This window comes from Corythoichthys intestinalis, chromosome 7, assembly GCF_030265065.1.
Source record: "Corythoichthys intestinalis isolate RoL2023-P3 chromosome 7, ASM3026506v1, whole genome shotgun sequence".
NCBI classification, from domain to species: Eukaryota; Metazoa; Chordata; class Actinopteri; order Syngnathiformes; family Syngnathidae; genus Corythoichthys; species Corythoichthys intestinalis.
In genome coordinates, this window is record NC_080401.1 from 58786830 (window position 1) to 58811681 (window position 24852).

The 24852-nt window shown below is 42.6% G+C and overlaps 2 protein-coding genes across 2 annotated transcripts in view; one reads left to right on the top strand and one right to left on the bottom strand.

Moving 5' to 3' along the window:
- The window catches only part of rad54l (RAD54 like), a 34805-nt gene extending 16544 nt beyond the window's left edge, over positions 1-18261 (top strand). Inside the window, exons 10-17 of the mRNA XM_057841048.1 lie at positions 1991-2117; positions 2188-2262; positions 4011-4141; positions 4257-4367; positions 4494-4696; positions 11729-11908; positions 15630-15793; positions 17863-18261. Of these exons, the coding sequence (XP_057697031.1) occupies positions 1991-2117; positions 2188-2262; positions 4011-4141; positions 4257-4367; positions 4494-4696; positions 11729-11908; positions 15630-15793; positions 17863-18073 (1202 nt within the window). The 3' untranslated portion in view covers positions 18074-18261. The remainder of the gene's footprint in view (positions 1-1990; positions 2118-2187; positions 2263-4010; positions 4142-4256; positions 4368-4493; positions 4697-11728; positions 11909-15629; positions 15794-17862) is intronic.
- Positions 18262-21116: 2855 nt separating this feature from the next.
- The window catches only part of arhgap39 (Rho GTPase activating protein 39), a 64731-nt gene continuing 60995 nt past the window's right edge, over positions 21117-24852 (bottom strand). The window contains exon 10 of the mRNA XM_057841047.1: positions 21117-24154. Coding sequence (XP_057697030.1) covers positions 23960-24154 — 195 coding nt within the window. The 3' untranslated portion in view covers positions 21117-23959. The remainder of the gene's footprint in view (positions 24155-24852) is intronic.

Genomic DNA, 24852 nt, shown 5'->3' on the forward strand with positions numbered 1-24852 from the left:
AATGGCCAGAGTGAGTACTCTTTTATAGTAAAAAAATACCACGCATTAGATACAGGACTGGACACATGTATAAATTATCGCTCGGAAAATATATAGAACAAATCCTCTGATCCCATTCATATTTGTGTCCGTTGGCAGAGCGAAAAGTTATGATAGCGCAATAAATGATAATTATTCTATGCATTACTTTATTTTGCGGTCACGGTGTATCAGCTTCACAAAAAGAAATGCAAAACAAATCATTGGCGTTTCCCACACGATCTGCTGCCGATGTTTCATCAGTGTCATTGCTCCCCTCAATGACCGTTTCATTATGCTGCTTTGGCGTTCGTCTGGGCTCAAATTGGTAACCTAAAACACCGATTAAAGCTTCGTAACTCTCCTCGTCACCATTAGATGAACATTCGTTACGTCGGATTCGTCGCTGAAACTAGAAACGAAATTGTCTGCCATCATCGCCGCCATTCAGTATTAAAGCACTGAGCCTTTTTCTTGTTGAAGAAACAATTCTGAATTCTCTTTTATTGACAACGAGGGGTGTTTCTTCATGAGGGAACCTGGAATATGTGCAGGACGAACACAATGCATCAGCATAAACAGCTCAAAACACCCCTAATTCTCCCCTCACTAGAAGGAATGATATTGATGCAGACAGGCGCTGCCCCCCCTAGTGGCCGGTGGCACTCTCTTCACTTGTAGTGACGTCACGCACACAATCTGCCAGATCTTGGGCGCCGGTCGTTTTAGCTTGATAATCGAGCCAAATTTCTCTCATTTTCTTGTGTGTAATTACACGAAGTGGCATGATATGAATACAAAAGGCATGCGTTTATGGATAAATGATGGAATATTAACATTTTCCCAGGGCATGACATACTCTTTACTATATATTTTTTTAACAATAGTTTTTGGACCAAGAAAGGGGAAAAAATAGGAATACCAAATTAAAATAGTTTTATTTGTACGAGAATAAAGTTTTGACTACTAGTACTTAGAGCCAGGCGGTTTACCGAAAATTTACCGTTCGCAAGATCGTTCACGATGACAAACATAATTTCGACTGTGTCGGTAAATTTGTTTTTTTAATGAAACGAAAAAAAAGACTTTTCAGCCCGCTTTGCTGTGTGTTTTTTAGCTATGTTCATTCCCCTGTAAGAAAGCAGCCAGTGTTCTTACATGTGAAGTCACGCGGCTAACGGAAAATCAAACAAACAGAAGCATGATGCTATCAGCGGGTATGCTAACGATACAAGCAAATGTGATGGAGTCCGATCGAAACGGGTACTGAATGCCAGGCCACAGGCATTTTGAGTATAGCACTAGTCGACGTTGATGCGGGAGCAGTGTTTTGTCACCGATATGCATAGAGCCCCGCTGCCCCCCCTCGTCCATGTAAGGACTCGCACGCCACGGCAACAAGGAAGTTGCTGCGTTAGCGCGCTGTGGAAGACGGCGCGTTAGCACGCCGCGGAAGTTGCTGTGTTGGTCGGCGCGTTAGCGCGCCGCGGAAGTCGCCGCGTTAGCGCGCCGCGGAAGATGCCACGTTAGCACGCTGCGGAAGATGCTGCTCGCCAATGCGGCGAGGAGGAAGACGGCGCATGAGCGCGTGTTTAAAGTCCCTAGTGCAGCTAATTTCGCTCAATTAGCTGCTACGTACTTTCCGGATATTAGCTTTAGCTGGGAGCTACAACATAGTATTATTATAAATCCTTCTATTGGTGAAATTTGATATAGATAAGCTAAAAGATGAAGAATTTACCTATTTATGAAACAGATTCTAAAACAATCTCACAAGATGCTCTCAGTATTGTTGATTTAAACGTAGCAGCTAATGTAGCGACATTCACCGTACTGCTTATGTCATGTAATTTATGCAACATCAAACTTTAGCATTGGAAACGATTAGCACACTTTTCCTTATATTTCCTTTCTGAAGTCAATGTCTTGTTACGGATTGTCCAAATGCGAATTCGGCATCCCCTCACGACAGGTACGGCGCAGGAGTTCAAGAAGCGCTTCGAGCTGCCCATCCTGAAGGGCCGCGACGCCGATGCCAGCGACAAGGACCGACAGACAGGAGAGGAAAAACTCAAGGAGCTCATCGGCATCGTCAACAGGTTTTCAACGCCGTTCTTTTCTCGCGTACGCTTCGGGGTAAGAGCAAATTTAACGCTTCCGCGTTTTCAGGTGTTTAATCAGGAGGACGTCCGACATCCTGTCCAAGTATCTGCCCGTCAAGATCGAGCAGGTGGTCTGCTGCAAGTGAGTACAATTTGACAGGAAAATTCAGGGCTCGTTTGAAAGTAGAACCGCCACAAGAGTTGGGTACTGAAATCCGAAATATCAAACTGGTATCGGTGCCTCAGCAACCGGTGGTGACCGGACCGAATACAAGGATTCAAGTCTTCAGTCGTAAAGACAGAAACCTCTCAGCAGGGGGTGCTAGAGGTCAATAACAAGTTTCATTTCTCAAGCATAAGTGATTGTTACAATTATTGAATCCTTTTTTTGTCATATTTATTTTGTACATTAAAAAGTTTGTTGTGCTCAAAAGGAATACATACAAAAGCATACCAAAAAACATCAAAACCAGTAAAAAAAAATTTTTCAAAAAAACCCCCACAAAAATAAAAAAATACAAAAAACATGAAAAACGCAATAGAAATTTAAAAAAAAGCAGCTAAAAACATATACATTATATATATATATATATATATATATATATATATATATATATATAACTGCTTAAAAAAATGGCAAACCTGTGACAAACTGCAAAAACCAGCAAAAAAACTAAAATTGGCAAAACTGAAAAAAAAAACACGAACAAAAGAAAAATGAAAAACAAAAACAAAAATTCTGGGATTTTTTTTTTTTAAATCACCCAAAATTAAAAAAAAAAAAAAAAATTAATCACAATAATTTGAAAAAAACTTTTTTAGGTTTTAGTCGTTATTATAAACGTTTTTATGATTTTTCTTCTAAACAGCAAGGTAGCACACAAAACAAAAATACTTGTTTTTATTAATATTTATTGCTTAAAAAGATTGAACTTTCACTTGTTTTTTATTATTAAAAATATGTAAATTTGCATTTTTTAAAATTATGAATAAGTAAAATAACTATGCAGAGGCTCAAAAAGATTGTAAAATATTTTTTAAAAATCAAAAGAGACCTTTTTTTTGTAAATGCAAAAGTCAATACATCATTTTTTTTTTATAAAAATGTGAAATTTATTTCAGAAAATATTTACAGGGTTTTTTTCCTTTTGTTTTTCCATTTATAATATTTCTTTAATATTTCCTTAGTTTTTTTTAGTTATTAAAAATGTAAAAAATGTTTTAAATTATAAAAAGTAAAATGACAAACTATTAAGACAAACTGTTAAGTTTGTAAAGCATTTTTTAATAATTAAGTCTTTTTAATGTTAAAATCATATTTAAAAAAATATATAAAATAAAAATAATGTCTAGGAATTTTAGGTTTTTTCCTTTTTTTCTTTCAAAATCTTTTAAAAATTAAAAGAATAACCTTTATTTTTTATATTATTTGTAAATGAATACAGTATCCAATAAAAAAATAAACGAGATTTACTATTAAGATTCTTTAAAAAAAATATATTTTTTTACTGACATAAAAGCGCATGTTTACCGTTTTTAATTGGAAAAAGTAACATCAATTAAATAAAAATTAAAACATGAAAAACTATGAGGAAAAATAAGACTGAAATATTTTGAAAATGTAATAAAGAATTTTTGCTATTTTTAATTGGGGAAGGGAAACGTAAAAAGAAAAAAAGACTATTAAATAAGACATTATTTGCTATCAAGACTTTAAAAGACTTTCGACAATCGTGTGGTTCTAAATGATAAATTGACCATCAAAATAGTGTATTCTTTTATCATCGATTAGTTTTTCAAATTGCGGGTTCATCTTAATAGCCCTCGTCGTATTATTTGGCATGTTCTTGGTTGTAAGTACAACCGAGTGTTAAAAGCGTCTCCTGACAGGTTGACGCCACTGCAGACGGAGCTCTACAAGCGCTTCCTGAGGCAGGCCAAGCCCGTCGAGGCTCTGCAGGGTGGCAAAATCAGCGTCTCCTCACTGTCATCTATCACCTCGCTCAAGAAGCTCTGCAATCGTAAGAGTTCTCTTCTGCTTCCTTACCTTGGGGGATTAGACCAAAAGACATCTATGTAACGTAAAGAGATTGAAATGTGACTTTTCCTTAAGAAGCCCTTTCTTCGTGGTTTTAGACCCAGCTCTCATCTACGACAAGTGCGTGCAAGGCGAGGAGGGTTTCCAAGGCACTTTAGATCTTTTCCCGGCCGGCTACTCTGCTAAAAGCGTGGAGCCTCAGCTTTCAGGTAAGAAGCTACGCAGGCTTAGGGAATGTTGCCACCGATAAGTGCTGTAAGAGATCACACTTTTGACATTTTACATGTCTATCGTCATTATCACCATATTGATGATGGCCTTTCCTCTTCTTCCAGGCAAAATGTCGGTCTTGGACTTGATCCTGGCCGTGACCAGGGCCACCAGCAACGACAAGGTAGTACTGGTGTCCAACTACACGCAAACGCTGGATCTCTTTGAGAAGCTATGCCACTCCAGGAGGTACCCGTACGTACGCCTAGACGGCACCATGTCCATCAAGAAGAGGGCGAAGATCGTGGAGAGGTTCAACAGTCCTGACGTAAGTCCAAATAGAAAATGGATTTAAAATGGAAGTATTTTTTTGGAATGAAAAACATTCAAATTTCTTGATAATAAAAGAAATAAATTAGGGCTGTCAAACGATTACAATTTTTAATCGATTTAATTACAGCTTCAAAATTAATTAATCGTAATTAATCGCAATTCAAACCATCTATAAAATATGCCATATTTTTCTGTAAATTATTGTTGGAATGGAAAGATAAGACACAAGATGGATATATACATTCAACATACGGTATATAAGTACTGTATTTGTTTATGATAACAATAAATCAACAAGATGTCATTAACATTATTAACATTCTGTTAAAGCGATCCATCATTAGAAAGACTTGTAGTTCTTGAAAGATAAATGTTAGTACAAGTTATAGAAATTTTATTTTAAAACCCCTCTTAATGTTTCAATAAAATTTGTAAAATTTTCAATCAAAAAATAAACTAGTAGCCCGAATTGGTTGATGTCAAAAATTACACAATGCTCATGGGTGCTTAAGCCCATAAAATCAGTCGCACCCAAGCGCCAGCATAGGGCGACAAAACTCCAAAAAAACACAAATAACAAGTCTGCATTGCACTGTGCTGTCATTTTAATCTGTTTGAGCGGGGGCATGCGCATTAATTGCGTCAAATATTTTGTCGTGATTAATTCAAAAAATTAATTACCGCCCGTTAACGCAATAATTCTGACAGCCCTAAAATAAATGATATTTTATTATTTTTAAGTTTAAAAGAATGTATAATTTATAGTATATAAAGAGAATACAGGTAGTCCCCAGGTTACGAACGAGTTCCATTCCTGCGCTGGCGACGTAACCCGAATTTTTACATAAGTCTGAATTAACCATTTAAGTACAGTGCCTTGCAAAAGTATTCGGCCCCCTTGAATCTTGCAACCTTTCGCCACATTTCAGGCTTCAAACATAAAGATATGAAATTTAATTTTTTTGTCAAGAATCAACAACAAGTGGGACACAATCGTGAAGTGGAACAACATTTATTGGATAATTTAAACTTTTTTAACAAATAAAAAACTGAAAAGTGGGGCGTGCAATATTATTCGGCCCCCTTGCGTTAATACTTTGTAGCGCCACCTTTTGCTCCAATAACAGCTGCAAGTCGCTTGGGGTATGTTTCTATCAGTTTTGCACATCGAGAGACTGACATTTTTGCCCATTCTTCCTTGCAAAACAGCTCGAGCTCAGTGAGGTTGGATGGAGAGTGTTTGTGAACAGCAGTCTTCAGCTCTTTCCACAGATTTTCCATTGGATTCAGGTCTGGACTTTGACTTGGCCATTCTAACACCTAGATACGTTTATTTTTGAACCATTCCATTGTAGATTTGGCTTTATGTTTTGGATCATTGTCCTGTTGGAAGATAAATCTCCGTCCCATTCTCAGGTCTTGTGCAGATACCAACAGGTTTTCTTCCAGAATGTTCCTGTATTTGGCTGCATCCATCTTCCCGTCAATTTTAACCATCTTCCCTGTCCCTGCTAAAGAAAAGCAGGCCCAAACCATGATGCTGCCACCACCATGTTTGACAGTGGGGATGGTGTGTTCAGGGTGATGAGCTGTGTTGCTTTTACGCCAAACATATCGTTTTGCATTGTGGCCAAAAAGTTCAATTTTGGTTTCATCTGACCAGAGCACCTTCTTCACATGTTTGGTGTGTCTCCCAGGTGGCTTGTGGCAAACTTTAAACGAGACTTTTTATGGATATCTTTGAGAAATGGCTTTCTTCTTCCCACTCTTCCATAAAGGCCAGATTTGTGCAGTGTACGACTGATTGTTGTCCTATGGACAGACTCTCCCACCTCAGCTGTAGATCTCTGCAGTTCATCCAGAGTGATCATGGGCCTCTTGGCTGCATCTCTGATCAGTTTTCTCCTTGTTTGAGAAGAAAGTTTGGAAGGACGGCCGGGTCTTGGTAGATTTGCAGTGGTCTGATGCTCCTTCCATTTCAATATGATGGCTTGCACAGGGCTCCTTGAGATGTTTAAAGCTTGGGAAATCCAAATCCGGCTTTAAACTTCTCCACAACAGTATCTGGGACCTGCCTGGTGTGTTCCTTGGTTTTCATAATGCTCTCTGCACTTTAAACAGAACCCTGAGGCTATCACAGAGCAGGTGCATTTATACGGAGACTTGATTACACACAGGTGGATTCTATTTATCATCATCGGCCATTTAGGACAACATTGGATTATTCAGAGATCCTCACTGAACGTCTGGAGTGAGTTTGCTGCACTGAAAGTAAAGGGGCCGAATAATATTGCACGCCCCACTTTTCAGTTTTTTATTTGTTAAAAAAGTTTAAATTATCCAATAAAATGTTGTTCCATTTCACGATTGTGTCCCACTTGTTGTTGATTCTTGACAAAAAAATTAAATTTCATATCTTTATGTTTGAAGCCTGAAATGTGGCGAAAGGTTGCAAGATTCAAGGGGGCCGAATACTTTTGCAAGGCACTGTACCTCTAAATAACCCCTATATCTCAAAATAACTTTCCAAAAACATGTGTTATATGTAGAGCTGAATCAAGTACTCGAGTAACTCGAGTTTAAAAACTGATCAGAGTAATTTTACTCACCTCGAGTAATCGTTTAATTTTGACAGCTCTTAGCATCAGGTTTTGCACGGAATACTTTAAATGCGGGACAACGCGCTGATGTCACGTGCGTAGAGGAAGAAAAAAAAAGCAATTTAAAAAAAATAATTAAAAAAACTTACTGCAGGCGACAGCCGCTACAAAGGACGACGACGTTGCTAAAAACGAGCTCGCATGATGCTACGGTGGAAGTGGGTAATTGAATTACTGCACTTTATTGTTGTGTCACTGGAGTTTTATTTTACTATCAATCCCATCCAACAAAATGAGGGTCATATAGTAAGCTTTATTTATTTTTTTTGTTGTAAAAAAATAAAACATAACATTGGTATGAAATTTTGTTGTTTAATCTAATCTTTAATCTTTTTTTATATGTTTACAATACTGTACGAACACACACAACAAATGTTTACCATCGTATCGTTTTCACTCTGTATCGAACCGTATCGTTCTTAAACTGTATCGAATCGTATTGAATCACTCTGCCTGAAAAATGTATCGTTTTTTAAATCGAAATGTAACCTGTGTATCTAGATCAGACATGTCCAAAGTGCGGCCCGGGGGCCAAATGCGGCCCGTGGTCAAATTTAATCCTGCCCCCAGCCTCTGTCATAACATCAATAACGTCTGGCCCGCACACACTTAATAAATTGGTCAGCAGTACTGCTACCAAAAAATGAAGTAGCTTACATACTAAATGCCGCTCCTCATTTCCCACTAAAAAGCAGCAGCACTCTAAGCAACATTACCTCGTGTGACCCTTTATTCCCAATTTTCTAAAATGGCGACAATCAACACAAAAAAGAAAGTTGACTGCGATGGCCGACACGTCAACGATAGGTGGAAATTGGACTACTTCTTTACTAAAATACGCAACATTTGTGTCTGCCTCATTTGCAAAGAGATAGTCGCTGTTTTTAGAGAGTTAAATGTGAGGCGATATTACCAAACAAGACACGCTGACATGTATGACAAGATTACAGGGAAGATACGCAGCGAGAAATTGAAGCAATTTGAAGCTAGTTTAATTTCACAGCAGCAGTATTTTGCAAGAGCCCGAGAGTCGAAAGAGAATGCCACAAAGGCTAGTTGCGAGATTGTTGAAAGTATTAATTTTAAAAAATTATAAAGTAAATGTGACACACAGAATGGCTTGCTAAAATTTGCTTAAATATATTGTTCTACGTAAAAGACATCAGCCAAGGTCGGCCCCCCCACATTTTTACCACACAAAATCTGGCTCCCTTTGCAAAAAGTTTGGACACCCCTGATCTAGATACATATCGAATCGGCTTCATGCCAGAGATTCCCGACCCTAGTTTTAGCATGTTGCTTCGTTGCCACTAGTAGTTTGGTTTTGGACTGTGAAGAAAACGCTACAGTGGTTTTGTTCGCTCTCGCGTTGTTATGACACACCCGTGATGATCGGTTAATAACGGCGACTACTAGCGGTTCTGCCGAAATGCATGGGAAGTTGAGGCAAACACGACGGCGGTCACAATCTAAGTGCTCTGTGTGGTGAATGACACAAGCGCAGCATGTGAAGTAAAAGCTAAATTCTCATATGAAGCAATGCATTGAACTAGTCATTAGAAGCCGATTCTTGTAGGGCTGCAGCTATCGAATATTTTAGTAATCGAGTAATCAACTGAAAATTCTATCGATAAATCGAGTAATCGCATAAAACATTTTTTTAGGTAAAGAGCAATTATAAATATACATGAGAAAAAAAGACATTTAATCCGATATTGAACCATTTTCAGTCAATCAGTGTCTTTATTTCCAATGTACATTGTTGAAAACAGCCAACAATTGGATCTCACATGTGACTAGAAAAAAAAATTCACTGCTTTCACTCAAAAAACTTGAAATCTTATTTAAAAAAAAAAACAAACAAGAACATATTTCTTAACTAAAAATGTAATTACGCTTGATAACACACATCACTTGAAAGCTATGTGCTTTTCCCACGGGTTTCAATTTGATTTCCATTTGTGTCAAGCTATTTTTAAGTTCTGGTTAAGTTTTAAGTTTGTCTAAAATGTAAGAACTGATAGGATTTTGAGTTTTTGCAGTTTTCATAATAAATGTATAATATCTGCTGTATTGGAGCACATTAGGGACCACTGCTACTTGTTTTATTCAGCAATGACTACTGAGCTAAAACTGACAGTTAGCTTTATTATGTTTTAATTTTACACCCTCATCACTCTACAGCGCTGTGTTTTTACAGATGAAATAAAGCCTGTATGTAAGACACGTTAGCCACGCATCGACAGTGGTCATAATCAATAGAAACCTAGCCCTCCGAAGGGCTAACGTTACGTGAGCGAGTGACAGTAACGTTATATTTATTAGCGCTGAGAAGTCTACTGTTTAAAGATGGCGGCTGTTTACTAACGTTGCCCAAACGCGGCCGAGTCTGTCATTTCGCATCTAGTTCTAAACGCATCGGACACTACCTGCTACCAAACTAGCATCATGCGGGCGTAGTTTTTAGCAACGTCGGCATAGTTTATAGCGGCTGTCGGCTGCAGTAAGTTTTTTAAAATTTTTATTTGCTTTTATTGTTTCTACCAGCGTTACGTCAGCGCGTTGTCCCGCGTTAAAAGTAGTCCGGGCAAAATGTGATGCTTAGAGCTGGCAAAATTAAAGTTCCTGTGACACGAAAAAGCATGTTTATTTCATAATACACGCGGTATTTTATGCCTCTGAATGATATGAGCCGCTTGGATGTGTGTGGAAGCGATCGCTATTTTTATTTAGTTTTTTGAATCCCGCGCCATGAAAATGAGTGACTTCCGGCTTCGGTCTTGCATTGAGGAGGAGGGCGCTGTGATGTGTACGGTAGAAGACGTCCTCTTCACGCTACAGTGTACTGTTGTGTATGAGGACGAAGGATTCAGCTGATTTTGCGGATTAATACGTTTATTTTTCGTATCACGCCAGCCAAACGGCTGCAGAAAAATCATTCTGTATGAGGGAGAGGCGTATGCGCCTTTTTGGAGTTTCAAAAGGTTCCCATTCACCGTGGATATTTACTGTGGGACCATTGGACTTACGAGGAAGTGAGTAAACATCTTGTTTTGTATTATGTCAAATACGAATACAGCGATTACAAAGTAAACACTACAAACTTCCTTTAAATGAAGGACTACTTACGTTTGATCATTGATAGGCATGTAAAAAGCTCTCCTAATGCTCATTAGCAGCAGCACGTTAGCTGCACAACAACTCCAGACACCCTCCTCCGGGGAACGAACTGTAAGTTGCTCTCCGCCGGGCGGTTTGCCGATCCACGTCATGTCAAATAATCCAGGATATTTATGTGTGATTTTCCGCTTCGAAGACTTTGAAACATCACTCGGTTCGGGTTAGCATGTCGGCTAGCTGTCCTGCCTTCTGGTTTGTTTACATTCTCCGAAGCCGGGGAAGGGAAATGACATATGTCCGATTTAGGTGTCATAAAATATCGTCCGGGAGGTGCGACAGTAAAGGTGAAGTCGACAGTTTTGACCATTATGGAGTAATTTTGCCATGTCGTCCTGAATGAATGCATTTTTATTATTTCATATTCCATTCAGCACAAGACTGTTATTTGTCATGACCATGCCATTTATTTAGCAATTGGGGAAAATACTTGGATAAAAAGAATATCCTGTAAAAATATTGAAGTAAAGAGACAGAAACAATGACATTTTGCCGCTCTCTTCGTCTCGTTTTCCTCGTTGTGAATAGTTCCCCCTCGACGGGCTGACTGGTCCTTCTCAAGCCATTTATATAGCTTTTGGGGAAAAATACTTGGATAAAAAGAATATCCTGTAAAAATATTGGAGTAGAGAGACTGAAACAATGACATTTTGCGGCTCTCTTCGTCGCGTTTTTTCATTCTGAATAATTCCCCCTCAATGGGCTGAATAGTAAAACCGATGAGCCCAGTCTACCGCTGATGTCATCCACCTGTTGGGGACGCTAAAGCCCTATAATGGTAGGCGTGGCTAGCCGGCAGATTAAAAGACTAATTTCTCGTCATCTGTGCTTTGCTAAATTGTTGTATATAGTCGAATCGTCTCAAAATATGATTCTAATTCACACGATAGTGCCATTTAAGACTTTTTTTCTCGTGTCATGTGCTCTTTAAACGATTCCTTGAGGTGAATAAAATTACTCTGATCAGTTTTTAAACTCGACTTACTCGAGTATTCGTTTCGGCTCTACATTCTTGTGCTTGCGAAAGCCGAATTCTATCTCTACTATCGGTTCATTGAATATTTAATGGCTAATTACTGTCGAATGGTAACTTTTCTATCGATACAGCTGTATCTCACACCTGTAAAACCGGATATTCGGTCATATCGGTTTATGGTTCTCAAGCTTAAAAAAGACGTTGCATGTGGCAGAACCCCGAATTCATCTTCATGCTGAGCAGCAAGGCGGGCGGCTGCGGCCTCAACCTGATCGGCGCCAACCGCCTGGTGATGTTCGACCCCGACTGGAACCCGGCCAACGACGAGCAGGCCATGGCTCGGGTGTGGCGTGACGGCCAGAAGAAGACCTGCTACGTGTACAGGCTGCTGTCGGTGAGTTCGGCGTCTCCAACGTTGAAGTATCATTTGACGAGATATCGTGGTATGAAACGTCACGATATGCATCGTGTTTGGGGGGGGGGGGGGGGAGAAAAGGATCGTTATATCTAGACTAAGCCTGTCGCAATATGCAATCATTCCATTTACGCACGATAAATAAAAATGAAGGCGGTAATTTTTCCGGTGCGATTTATCGCCTCGAGTGCACGTGTGCGCGCGCGTGTGGCAGACGTGCTGTTAAAATTTCGGATTCCTTGTTACCAACTGCGCAAAATGCATCTTTGTTCCAGGTCCGGCAAAAAATAGCGCCGGAGCCATTCGTTTCCATTATATTCTATTGTTCAACGTATACCGGCCGCGTCAGTGCTTCGGATTGACTGTGGAAATCCCCGGCACGCCGGTGTTGTTGACGTGTGGGCGCTCCCGTCAGCGGTGACATTTCACGCGGGGTGGCTATTTTTCGGCTCACCGCCGCATATTTACAACGAAGTCCGCCAAAACATTGTTACCGACTTGGCTGCTACGAACAACCTCGCTTTGACAACGGACAGCTGAATGGAAATGATGAACATTGAGTGGCAAATTAATAGCGCTGTGCTTCAAACTCATCCTGTTTATGAAAGTCGATTGTCATATGCTGGTGTTGTGCAGTAATGAGCAGATGTGACTTCAGCGGCGTTTGTGATGAAGAGACTAGTCAACTAGATATTAACATTGGAAAATAGAAATAAAGTAAGACAAGTGGTAGGTAGAGTGAGAAAAAGGAGATAGAACACCAGTGTTTCCCCACAGGATTTTAGGAGACTGTGGTGGGAGGCTCTCTGACCATAGGATTTTTTGAAACTGTGGTGGTGGGCTGCATCGGAGTCGGACAGCCACACCATGTCGTGCCACGGCGAAATTTTTTTTTTTTCCCATTATTTTTTTCCCCCAAGAAGAACCATAACAAAGATATATTTGAAATATTTCATTAGCTAGGCTAATGTTATAGCTCTCAGCTATGGTACATGTATGTAAAATGCGTTGCTGATTACAGCTACGTTACCCTATGTAATAATGCGACTTTTTTTCTCGTAGCAATAGTACGACTTACATCTCGTAGTGACTCAGGGTTGGCAACCCAAACTGTTGAAAGAGCCATATTTGACCCCCCCCCCCCCCCCCCCCCAAAAAAAAAAAAAAAAAAAAAAAAAAAAACTGATACAGTATGTCTGGAGCAGCAAAAAATTAAAAGCCTTGTACAAGCCTTATAATTATCAATACTAGCTATATTAGCCTACTATAAAAATGAATAAGTTGGCTAGAAATACATAATTAGCCTTCATGATTAAATGTTTATTTTCCCTGCAGTGGATCCTATAGCGCACCACGTGACTACTCTGTTGTACGATGACACCAAAAGTTTAACTTCATTACAATATTAATGAATTGAAAGAATGTTTGTATCATGTTTGTCCTCCTAGAAATCCTATTAACACAAAAAATATATTTCCCTCCCCCATCTTTTTCCATTTAAAAAAAAAAAAAAAAAAAAAAAAAAAGCTCCGAAGCAGCACTAAAGAGCCGCATGCGGCCCAAGAGCCGCGGGTTTCAGACCGCCGTCGTAGCCCTCCTTTTTCCTTTTTATTTGACCCTCATAAGTACTACATTACCACAACAATAACAGTCCTTCTGTCAACTGACCCATTTACAGGACTGGGGGAATTCTAATGGCCGTGTAAAGTTTTTCTTGATTCGGTGAGAAGGTGAATAGTTTTTTTCCCCGTTGTTCGTGAACTAAATTTCCACACAAACGCACATCGAGGTACCATTAACTTAGCAAGGAGAGGTATGAGAGTCATTTTTCGAGTGTCCCAGAGCTCGCGAAATTGGGGGGGGGGCGCATTTATCCAACTTTCGTCAGCCGTAATTGTCTGAAGTTGGCGCGTCGGTGTTGTGCCGAAAAATAGCCACTCCACGCGAAATGTCCCCCCGACGGGAGCGCCCACACGTCACTCGTACAAACAGCCTTTTCTTACCAATCGATGGACACGGAAACGTCGTTCTTGTACCGTGAATATGTATCATTTTACTCTGCTTGAACTAATAAATACTTTACTGTGACCAACGCTCTGAAAATAGAGCAAGGCTTTATTTTGGGCCCCGCCTCTCTGCGCAAGTTCAATCAAAGTTTGCTTTCCGTCCAAGACGGCCGTCCACCGCTCACTTTCGCCGAAAAGTCCGATCCAAACTATTGTAATGCCCCGGATATGGGGAAGAAGGAGAGAAGTCTGTATTTGCTTACCCACTGGATTGTGGTAACAATAATAAAGAAAAACAATAACAAAATAACAGCGGGCTGCTACGACATGCGACCGCTATCTCTCGCTATCTCGCTCGTTCTCCCATTCTTCCTACTCGTTCCCCTTGCGTCTCTTAAATGAATAAATAAATAAATAAAATACTACTCTAAAATGCTGCTCTCACTCGCGCAGGTAGTAGAGTGGAGTGGGCTACAGCTGTGTAATCGGCTGACTGACGCATCTGATTAGTATCTTTTTTTTGTTTTTCGGCGGGGGGGGGGGGGGGCGCAAACGAGACTGTGGCGGGCCGCCACAGTCTCTTTCATTGGTGGGAAACACTGAACACAGTGGCTGTACTTCCCCCAGCATGATAGCTTCTAGTGCAGCTTAGACTGAACTGTGAGTCTAATCCGACTTCAACTAGCCTGACCATAAGCTTTGTCGAATAGGAACGTTTTTAATCTAATCTTAAATGTGCAGACTGTCTCGGCTTCTTTATTATTAGCTGGAAGCTGATTCCATAAAACGGGCTTGGTGGCTAAAGGCTCTAGCTCCGACAGTACTTTTAGAAACCCTGGGAACTACCAGTAGACCTGCATTCTGAGAGCGGAGTTTTCTGTTGAGGCGGTATGGAACCAGAGCATCGGAGAGATAAGGTGGCCCCAACCCATAAATGGTCTTAAATGTAAGAAGGAGGATTTTAAATTTAATTCTAAACTCGACTGGAAGCAAGTGAAGGGCCTGGAGCACAGGGGTGATGTGCTCTCTTCTATTAGTTCCTGTTAAAAGTCTTGCTGCTGCATTTTGGACTAGCTGAAGACCTTTTAGAGAACTTTTAGGACAAGCTGCAAGTAGGGAGTTACAGTAATCAAATCTAGATGTAACAAACGCGTGAATTAATTTTTCTGCATCGTTTTTAGATAAAATATTTCTAATTTTGGCTATGTTGCGCAGGTGAAAAAAGGCCGTTCTGCAGGTTTGTTTAATATGTTGTTTAAAATCAACAGGAAGTTACCCCAAAACGAAAAGTGAACGAAAATTAACTCATTGCCTTTACGTCCACTCCGTTTGAAGTGGAAGGTATGGCAATGAATGAAGGACGTTCGTTACACTTGTGCAGTGGTCTGCAAGTCCTGTCCTCCTGCAGAGGCCTGATAACGATCGTGATAATTTGATTCAGGTGATTTAAAGGAGGGAGACATGGAAAACCAACTGAATAGCGGACCGGACTTGCAGACCCCAGTGGTAGTGACAAAGTCATTCCTATTTAAAGCAGAAGGATGAACAGAGCTTGTTTTTCTGTTCATTACTTGTTTTGTAGAATATCCTTGAAAAGATTCTCTTACCCGTGTATCAAAATGCACCGTATCATGACTTTAAGTGTTCCGTCCATTCCCTACTCGCTTTGTGGTACTGACGGCGCTCCTCCGCAGACGGGCACCATCGAGGAGAAGATCCTGCAGCGGCAGGCGCACAAGAAGGCGCTGAGCAGCTGCGTGGTGGACGAAGAGCAGGACGTGGAGCGACACTTCTCTCTGGGGGAACTCCGAGAGCTCTTTGCACTTAACGGGGACACGGCCAGCGACACCCACGACAAGTGAGTCCATCGCGTCCCCTAAAGGTCTTTTATCTAGAACCCAAAAGAGAAACATTGCAAATCAGAACCCTGAGGGGGGAAAAACTGCTGTGGCAGAGGGGGCACTGGGTGGTCGGGGCCCTGGTGCTTCTCTCGCCCTGTGGCCGGCAGTGGGGCCCGCTCTACGGGAGATCTACACACGAATTCAGGGGTTTCGGGGAGAGTCTGAACAGAGTTGTACAGTCCTGGGCCACCTTGATTTTTATGCATCCTACACTGAGGCTGTGGGGCAGCATTGGTCGGTTGGGTCGGGGATTTTGGGGACTTCTTTTAATGCAACAAATACATTATACTCCACGGGGTAGCTACGATGAGGGGGCTTGGGTTGTGGGGCAGGGAAGGAGTTCCATGCGGTGGGGCTGTCGGCCGGGCTGTCCAATTTTATTGCATACACTGCACAACCCTCCCCAAACAACCCCATCACGTTGCTGGATAGTGGTTGCCAGTTGGGGATCTGGCAGCCACAGTAATAGGTTACTACCTTTCCTGCCCTCACCTATGGTAACGAGCTGTGGGTCGTGACCGAAAGAACAAGATCCCGGATACAAACGGCCGAAATTGGTTTCCTCTGCAGGGTGTCTGGGCTCTCCCTTAGAGATGGGAGAAGCTCGGTCATCCAGGAGGGACTCTGGGTCAAGTGTTGAAAGGAGCCAGATGTAGTGGCTCGGGCATCTGGTTCTGATGCCTCCTGGACACCTCCTTGGAGAGGTGTTTTGGGATGTCCCACCAGTCTCTTGGCTGGCCCGGGAACACCTTGGGATCCCGCTGGAGGAGCTTGTTGAAGAGGCTGGGGAAAGGGAAGTCTGGGCTTGCCTGCTAAAGCTGCTGTCCCCATGACCCGGCCCCAGATTAAGTGGTCGATAATAGATGGATGGTGAGTACCACACTTTTCTGTATGGCAGGGCACCCAGGGCGGGGTCTCGTCTTTGTCTGGGCTGTCGGTTGCAAGGGTTGTCCCGCTTCCAACTTCTTTTTGCTGCCTGGGCGTCCTCCTTGGGTCCCGGCGAGGATCGCCAGCTGGAACCCGGTGGAACCGCATGGTGTCACCCCTTCCAGGTGTGGATCCTTTCCTGCCTAGTGGGCCATGGGGGTCCTGCGGTGTGCCACGGGGATGTTTGGAAGTCCAGGTGGGCGGGCGGTGGTGGGGGAAAGTGGGAGGCAGTGATGCATCCACTCGTCCCTCGATCCCACCGGAGGAGCTGGTTGAAGTGGCTGGGGAAACGGAAGTCCGGGCTTTCCTGCTGAAGCGGCTGTCCCCACGACACAACCCCGGATTAAGTGGTCGATAATGGATGGATGGACGGCAGGGCTCCCGGGGCGGGGTCTCGTCTTCGTCTGGGCTTAGGTTGCAATGGTGGGAGGGTTCGGAATTCTCCCGCTTCCACCTTCTTTTGTCTTTTCTGCTGGGCATCCTCCTTAGGCCCTGGCAAGGATCACTGGCTGGACTCCGGTGGAACGGCAGGGTGTCACCTCCTCTGGGTGGGGTTCCTTTCCTGCCTAGTCGTTCATGGGGGTCCGGGGTGCTAGGGACAGTCGTGGGAGGCAGTGGCGCATCCCCTCATCCTTTATGTGATGGCCGGTTAATGGGGGTGCGAATAGTCTGGGGTACTCGCCTTGTTTCATGGCGGATGACTGAGGAGCAAGCCATGCTCCGCCCTGGTTGGCTGGGGCAGTGCCGGTGCCCTGGGGCTTCCCCCGCACAGCAGTTCCACTTTTCTGCAGGACTAACACACGCCGGAGTGGGTTCACGCATGACTGGGTGTAATTAAACACATTCAGGTAGAGAGACTGTCAGTCCCAGGATTAGCAATTAGGTAGCGTAGAACAGGATGTTAACATATCCACACTTATAGGTGATTTACATAATTCCCCACCTCACATCGCTGAGTTGTGTACACTCTACCCCGCCCAATCACGTCTCCTATCTCCTTCCCTCAGGGCCCCCACATGGTCTCCACGAGTAAACATAATTAGCTAACGATGGCACCGCTATGTTCCCGTTAGAGGTAACTGCTGCAATTTTCCGGCAGATTCCGCTGCCGGCGCTGCGTCAACGGCATCCAAACTCGCCCCCCGGCCCCCGAGGCCGACTGCACCAGCAACCTGTCGCAGTGGCAGCACTCATGGGACAAGAAGGGGCTACGGGACCAAGTCCTCAAGGCCTCCTGGGACGCCGCAGCCGCCACCGTCTCCTTCGTTTTCCACCAGCGCTCCCACGAGGACCGCAGGGGCGTCGTATGACATGTATTTATTTCCTATTCTTTTTTTTTCCATAAATAAAGTTTGTACATATACAGTGAAAAGGGCGGTTAGCCCCGCCCACTCTAAACAGATTGGACGTTTAACGTCATTGGCGTTGAAAATTGATCATCTGTTTTGGAGTGGCAAAATTCAATCAATAAATACATAAGTAAATAAAACATGTTATTTCAAGGTCTATTTCACATATCTCTATATTTGAATTTTATGGGTTTCATTTTTATACTCAATTTTTATGTATTTGAAGATTGTTTTGTTTCAATGTTTTTAATTTAACTTTTGCCATTTTTAAAAAAATATATATTTTTCCTATGTATCCTATGTATTTCAACAATTTTATATACTTCTTTTGATTTCGGCATTCCATTTGAAAAAAATTGACAGGAAGTGACTCGTAAATGCCTCAAAAGGACCAGGAAGTGACCGAAAATCAACAGGACATTACATTAGGTAAAATGCCCCGGTAAACAATAATCAACTGGAAGTGACCTGTAAATGCCCCAAAATCAACAGGAAGTGACCCGTAAATGCCCCAAAATCAACAGGAAGTGACCCGTTAATGCCCCAAAATCAACAGGAAGTGACTGTAAATCTTCAGGAGGTGACGTGTGAAGTCTCCAGTGACCCAAAATCAACAGGAAGTGACCTGTAAATGCCCCCAAATCGACAGGAAGTTATGTGTCGATGCCCCAAAATCAACAGGAAGTGACCCAATATCAACAGAAAATAACGTGAAATGCTCAGGAACCCAGAATCAACAGGAAGTGGCCCGTAGATGCCCCAGTGTCAACAGGGAGTGACCGAAAATCAACAGCAAATCATGTGAAGCACCCCAGTAACCCAAATCAATAGGAAGTGACCTGTAAATGCCTCAAAATCAACTGGAAATGACCCATGTATGCGCCCAAATCAACAGGAAGTGACGTGTAGATACCCCAAAATCAGCAGGAAGTGACGTGAAATTCCCCAGTAACCCCAAATTAATAGGAAGTGACCAGTAAATGCCCCAAGATTAACGGCAAGTGACCCAAAATCAACAGGAAGTCACTCGTAAATGCCCCAAAAGGAACCGGAAGTGACCAAAAAGCCACAGGTAATGATGTGAAAAGTCTCAGTAACCCAAATCAACAGGAAGTGACCTGTAAATGCCTCAAAATCACTGGAAGTGACCCTTAAATGCCCCAAAATCAACAGGAACTGACCAAAAATCAACAGGAAGTGATGTGAAATTCCCAAGTAACCCAAAATAGGGAGTTACCCGTAGATGCCCCAAAATCAACAGGAAGTGACCTGTAAATGCCCCAAATCAATAGTAAGTGATGCAGAAATGCCCCAAATCAACAGGAAGTGACCCTTAAACGCCCCAAAATCAACAGGAACTGACCAAAAATCAACAGGAAGTGATGTGAAATTCCCAAGTAACCCAAAATAGGGAGTTACCCGTAGATGCCCCAAAATCAACAGGAAGTGACCTGTAAATGCCCCAAATCAATAGGAAGTGATGCAGAAATGCCCCAAATAAACCGGAAGTGACGCGAAATTCCCTAGTAACCCCAAATTAATAGGAAGTGACCCGTAGATGCCCCAAGATTAACAGGAAGTGACCCAAAATCAACAGATAATGAAGTGAAATGCCCCAGCAGCCCCAAATTAAAAGGAAGTGGCCTGTAGAGGCCCCAAAATAAACAGGAAGTGGGTCGTAGATGCCCCGAAATCTACAAGAACTGGCTCGTAGATGCCCCCAAATCAACAGGAAGTGACCCTGAAATCTCCCCATAATCAACAGGACGTGATGTGAAATGCCCCAGTTAACCCAAAATCAACAGGAAGTGACTCGTAGATGCCCCAAAAGTCAACAGACAGTGGCCCTTAGATGCCACAAAATCAACAGGAAGTGACTCTTAAATGCCCCAGAATCAGCTGGAAGTCACTGTAAATCAACAGGAAGTGACGTGAAATTTCCCAGTAACCCCAACTTAATAGGAAGTGACCCGTAGATGCCCCAAAATCAACAGAAAGTGACTCGTAGATGCCCCAAAAGGAACTGGAAGTGACCAAAAATCCACCGGTAATAATGTGAAATGTCCCAGTAACCCAAACTCAACAGGAAGTGGCCCGTAGATGCCCCAAAATCTACAGGAAGTGACTCGTAGATGCACCAAAATCTACAGGAAGTGACCCGATATTTACAGGAAGTGGCCCAGGAATGACCCAACATCAACAGGAAGCGACTCGTAAATGCCCCAAAATCAACAGGAAGTGACCTGATATCTACAGGAAGTGACCCGTATATGCCCCAAAATCTACAGGAAGTGACCCGATATTTACAGGAAGTGGCCCAGGAATGACCCAACATCAACAGGAAGCGACTCGTAAATGCCCCAAAATCAACAGGAAGTGACCTGATATCTACAGGAAGTGACCCGTATATGCCCCAAAATCTACAGGAAGTGACCCGATATTTACAGGAAATGGCCCAGGAATGACCCAACATCAACAGAAACTGACTTGTAAATGCCCCAAAATTAACAGGAAGTGACCCTGAAATGCCCCAAAATCTACAGGAAGTGACCTTATATCCACAGGAAGTGACCCATAAATGCCCTAAAATCTACAGGAAGTGACCCAATATCTACAGGAAGTGACCCGTGAATGCCCTAAAATCTACAGTAAGTGACCCGATATCAACAGGAAGTGACCCGTAAATGCCCCAAAATCTACAGGAAGTGACCCAGTATTTACAGGAAGTGGCCCAGGAATGACCCAACATCAACAGGAAATGACTCGTAAATGCCCCAAAATCAACAGGAAGGGACCCTGAAATGGCCAAAAATCAACAGGAAGTGACCCAATATCTACAGGAAGTGACCCTGAAATGCCCCAAAATCTACAGGAAGTGACCTGATATCTACAGGAAGTGACCCGTACATGCCCCAAAATCTACAGGAAGTGGCCCAGGAATACCCCAACATCAACAGGAAGTGACCTGTAAATGCCCCAAACTCAACAGGATTTTTTAAAATAACAAAAGTTAAATTAAAAACAAAAAAAATGTTTTTTGTTCTATTTTTTTTTTTTTTTTTAAATATTTGAAATAACAAGCCAATCGAGAAAGTCGCTCATATTCTTTTTATTAAAGCAAATCTTTCAGTCGGAACAGGAAGTGACAGTGACACAAACACATAACTTCCTCACTTTTCATATGTAACCAATCCGCTGATTGGCTACCGGCTTGGCCCCGCCTCCAAACTCGGATCAACGTGAGGAAATTTCCGTCTTTAAGAGCTCGTTAGTACGCCGTTAACGTTCACTTTTTTTGTTTAGTGTTTAAACACACAAACGCACACATACACACATTCGTCTGACCGGAAGGCATCAAATAAATAAATAAATTATCAATTGATACAAAGATTTTAAAAAAACAAGTCTCGGTTCTTCACATTTACACGGTTCAAATGTGACTGTTTCTATACAAATGAACCAGAGGTTGAATAGAGTGCTGCCTTGAGATATGAGCTTGTTACGTAATGCGTTTGTAACTCAAATCAGTTTCAATCTACATCAGGGGTGTCAAACTTGCGGCCCGTTGGACGGTATTTCGCCGACATCAAATTGTAATGTTTTGCAATTATTATTTTGAAAACTGTAATGGTTGTAATAGTCACTTCCTGTAGATTTTGTGGCATTTCAGGGTTACTTCCTGTTGACATTAGGTCACTTCCTGTTGGTTTTAGGAAATTTCAGGGTCACTTTCGGTTCATATCGGGTCACCTCCTGTTGATTTAGAGGCATTTCAGGGTCACTTCCTGTTGATGTTGGGTCATTCCTGGGCCACTTCCTGTAAATATTGGGTCACTTCCTGAAGATTTTGGGGCATTTACGGGTCACTTCCTGTTGATATCGGGTCACTTCCTGTAGATTTTAGGGCATTCACGGGTCACTTCCTGTAGATTTTAGGGCATTTATGGGTCACTTCCTATAAACATCGGATCACTTCCTGTCAATTTTGGGGCATTTCAGGGTCACTTCCTGTTGATTTTGAGGCACTTCAGGGTCACTTCCTGTTGATTTGGGGCATTTCGGGGTCACTTCCGATAGGAATCAGATTACTTCCTGTTGACATTGGTTTTGGGAAATTTCAAGGTCAATACCTATTCATTATGGGTCACTTCTTGTTGATTTTGAGGCATTCCCAGGGCACTTCCTGTAAATATCGGATCACTTCCTGTTAATTTGGGGGCATTAACCGGTCACTTCCTGTAAATATCGTGTCACTTCCTGTAGATTTTGAGGCATTTCAGGGTCACTTCTTGTAGATATCAGGTCACTTCCTGTTGATTTGGGGTCACTTCCTGTGGATTTTAAGGCATTCCCGGGGCACTTCCAGTACATATTGGGTCACTTTCTGTTTATTTTGGGGCATTTCAAAGTCACTTCCTGTTGGTTTAAGGAAATTCCAGAGTCACTTCCTGTAGTTATCGGGTTACTTCCTGTTGATATCAGACCACTTCCTGTTGGTTTTAGGAAATTTCACGGTTACTTCCTGTTCATATTGGGTCCCTTCCTGTTGATTTTGGGGTCATTTCCTGTTGACATCGGGTCTCTTCCTCTTGATTTTGAGGCATTTCAGGGTCAGTCCCCGTTGACAATGGGTCTCTTCCTGTTGATTTTGAGGCATTTCAGGGTCACTTCCTATAGATATCAGGTCACTTCTTGTTGAGATTGGATCACTTTTGACTTTGAGGCATTTCAGGCTCACTTCCTGTTGGAATGGTATAGGGTCACTTCCTGTTGGTTATAGGAAATTTCAGGGTCCCTTCCCATTGACATCAGGTCACATCCTGTTGGTTTGGGATATGTCAGGGTCACTTCCTGTTGATATCAGGTCACTTCCTGTTTATTTTTCGGCATTGAAGGGCCACATCCTGTAGAAATTGGGTCACTTCCTGTTGATTTTGCGGCATTTCAAGGTCATTTCCTGTGAACATTTGGTCACTTTTGACTTTGGAGCATTTCAGGGTTCTTTTCTGTTCATATCTGGTCACTTCCTGTTGATTTTGGGACATTTCAGGGTCACTATTGGTTGATGTCAGTTCATTTCCTGTTGGCTTGGGGGCATGTCAGGGTCACGTCCTGTTGGGGGCATGTCAGGGTCATGTACTGTCCATATTGGGTCATTTGCTGTAGATTTTGGGGAATTTGAGGGTCATTTCCTGTTGACATCGGGTCACATCCTGTTGGTTATGGGGCATTTCAGGGTCACTTCCTGTTGATATCAGGTAACTTCCTGTTAGTTTGGGTCATTTCTAGGTAATTTCCTATGGATTTTGGCTACTTTCTGTTAGTTTGGGGGGATTTTCGGGTCACTTCCTGTTGATACCAGGTCACATCCTGTTGATTTCAGGGCATTTCTGGGTCACTTCCTGTTGATACCAGGTCACTTCTGGGTGACTTCTTGTCGATTTGTAGAAATGGAAGTTTCAGGCAAGTTGGGCCATTGGAAATGAATGGATATGTTTTGGGCAAATGTTGGCCAAACTACATTTTTGGGCAAAAACTGCAAAGCGAACATCAATTAAAAGTCCACAAAATATTGTCCGGCGGGCCTCGATTGGCCCCCGCGCTGCAAGTTTGTGACCCCTGGTCTAACTGAAGCCCCTCCCCCCTTTTCTCCCAGCTCTTCCAAGGGCTTCAATCTACTCGTCTTGTTCTTTTTTTTATCCCCAATGTATTTTTTTAGGGGCGGAGCTTGAGAAGCATATCGGTGTGGAACGGTGAGTAAACAAAATAAAAGACACATTCGCAAATCAGTGGTGAGTGGCTGGAAAGGCCTTCCGCCGCCATGAGTCATTGGCGAGGGGCTTTCGGCTATAGTACGGCGTCCATGAAGCTGGTGTCCAGCGTGTGGATGAGGAGGCGGATGAAGGACATCTCCTTGCGCGTGTTCTCGAAGATGACGCGCGGCTCGTCCGACTGGCAGCGCAGGCAGTTGGGCGCCATCACCATGGCCAGGTTGCTCACGTCCATCTTGGTCACCGACACGTTAGCCGGCTGCGCAAACACCTGAACAAAAAAGAGATCATGTTTGATTGATATCATTGACGGGGCTAGATGTTCAATCCATTTTTAAGCCACTTCCTGTTCATTGATCATTTCCTGTTGGTTACTTCCTGTTGATTTTGGGTCGCTTACTGTTGATTTTGAGGCATTTCAAGGTTACTTCCTGTTGATCTCAGGTCACTTCCTATTGGTTTTGGGCATTCCAAGATCACTTCCTGTTGATTTTGGGGCATTTCCAGGTTACTTCCTGTTGATTTTGGGTTGCTTCCTGTTAATTTAAAGGCATTTCTAGGTCACTTCCTGTTTATTGGTCACTGCCTGTTGATTCTGGGGCATTGTCAGGTTACTTCCTATGGTTTTGGGTCACTTCCTGTTGGTTTTTGGGCAATTCCAAGAACACTTGTACATTTTGGATCATTTACTGTTGGTTTTGGGGCATTTACAGGTCACTTCCAGTTGCTTTTTTGGGGGGAGGCATTTCCAGGTTACTTTCTGGAATTTCCTGGATTTTGGGGCATTCCAGAGTCACTTCCTGTTTATTTTGGGTCACTTAGAGGTTACTTCCTGTTTATTTTGGTGCATTCCAGGGTCACTTCCTGTATATTGGGTCATTTCCTGCTGTCTTTGGTTCATCCCAGGGCCACTTCCTGTACATTTTTGATCATTTCCTGTTCATTTTAGGACATTTCCAGGTCACGTCC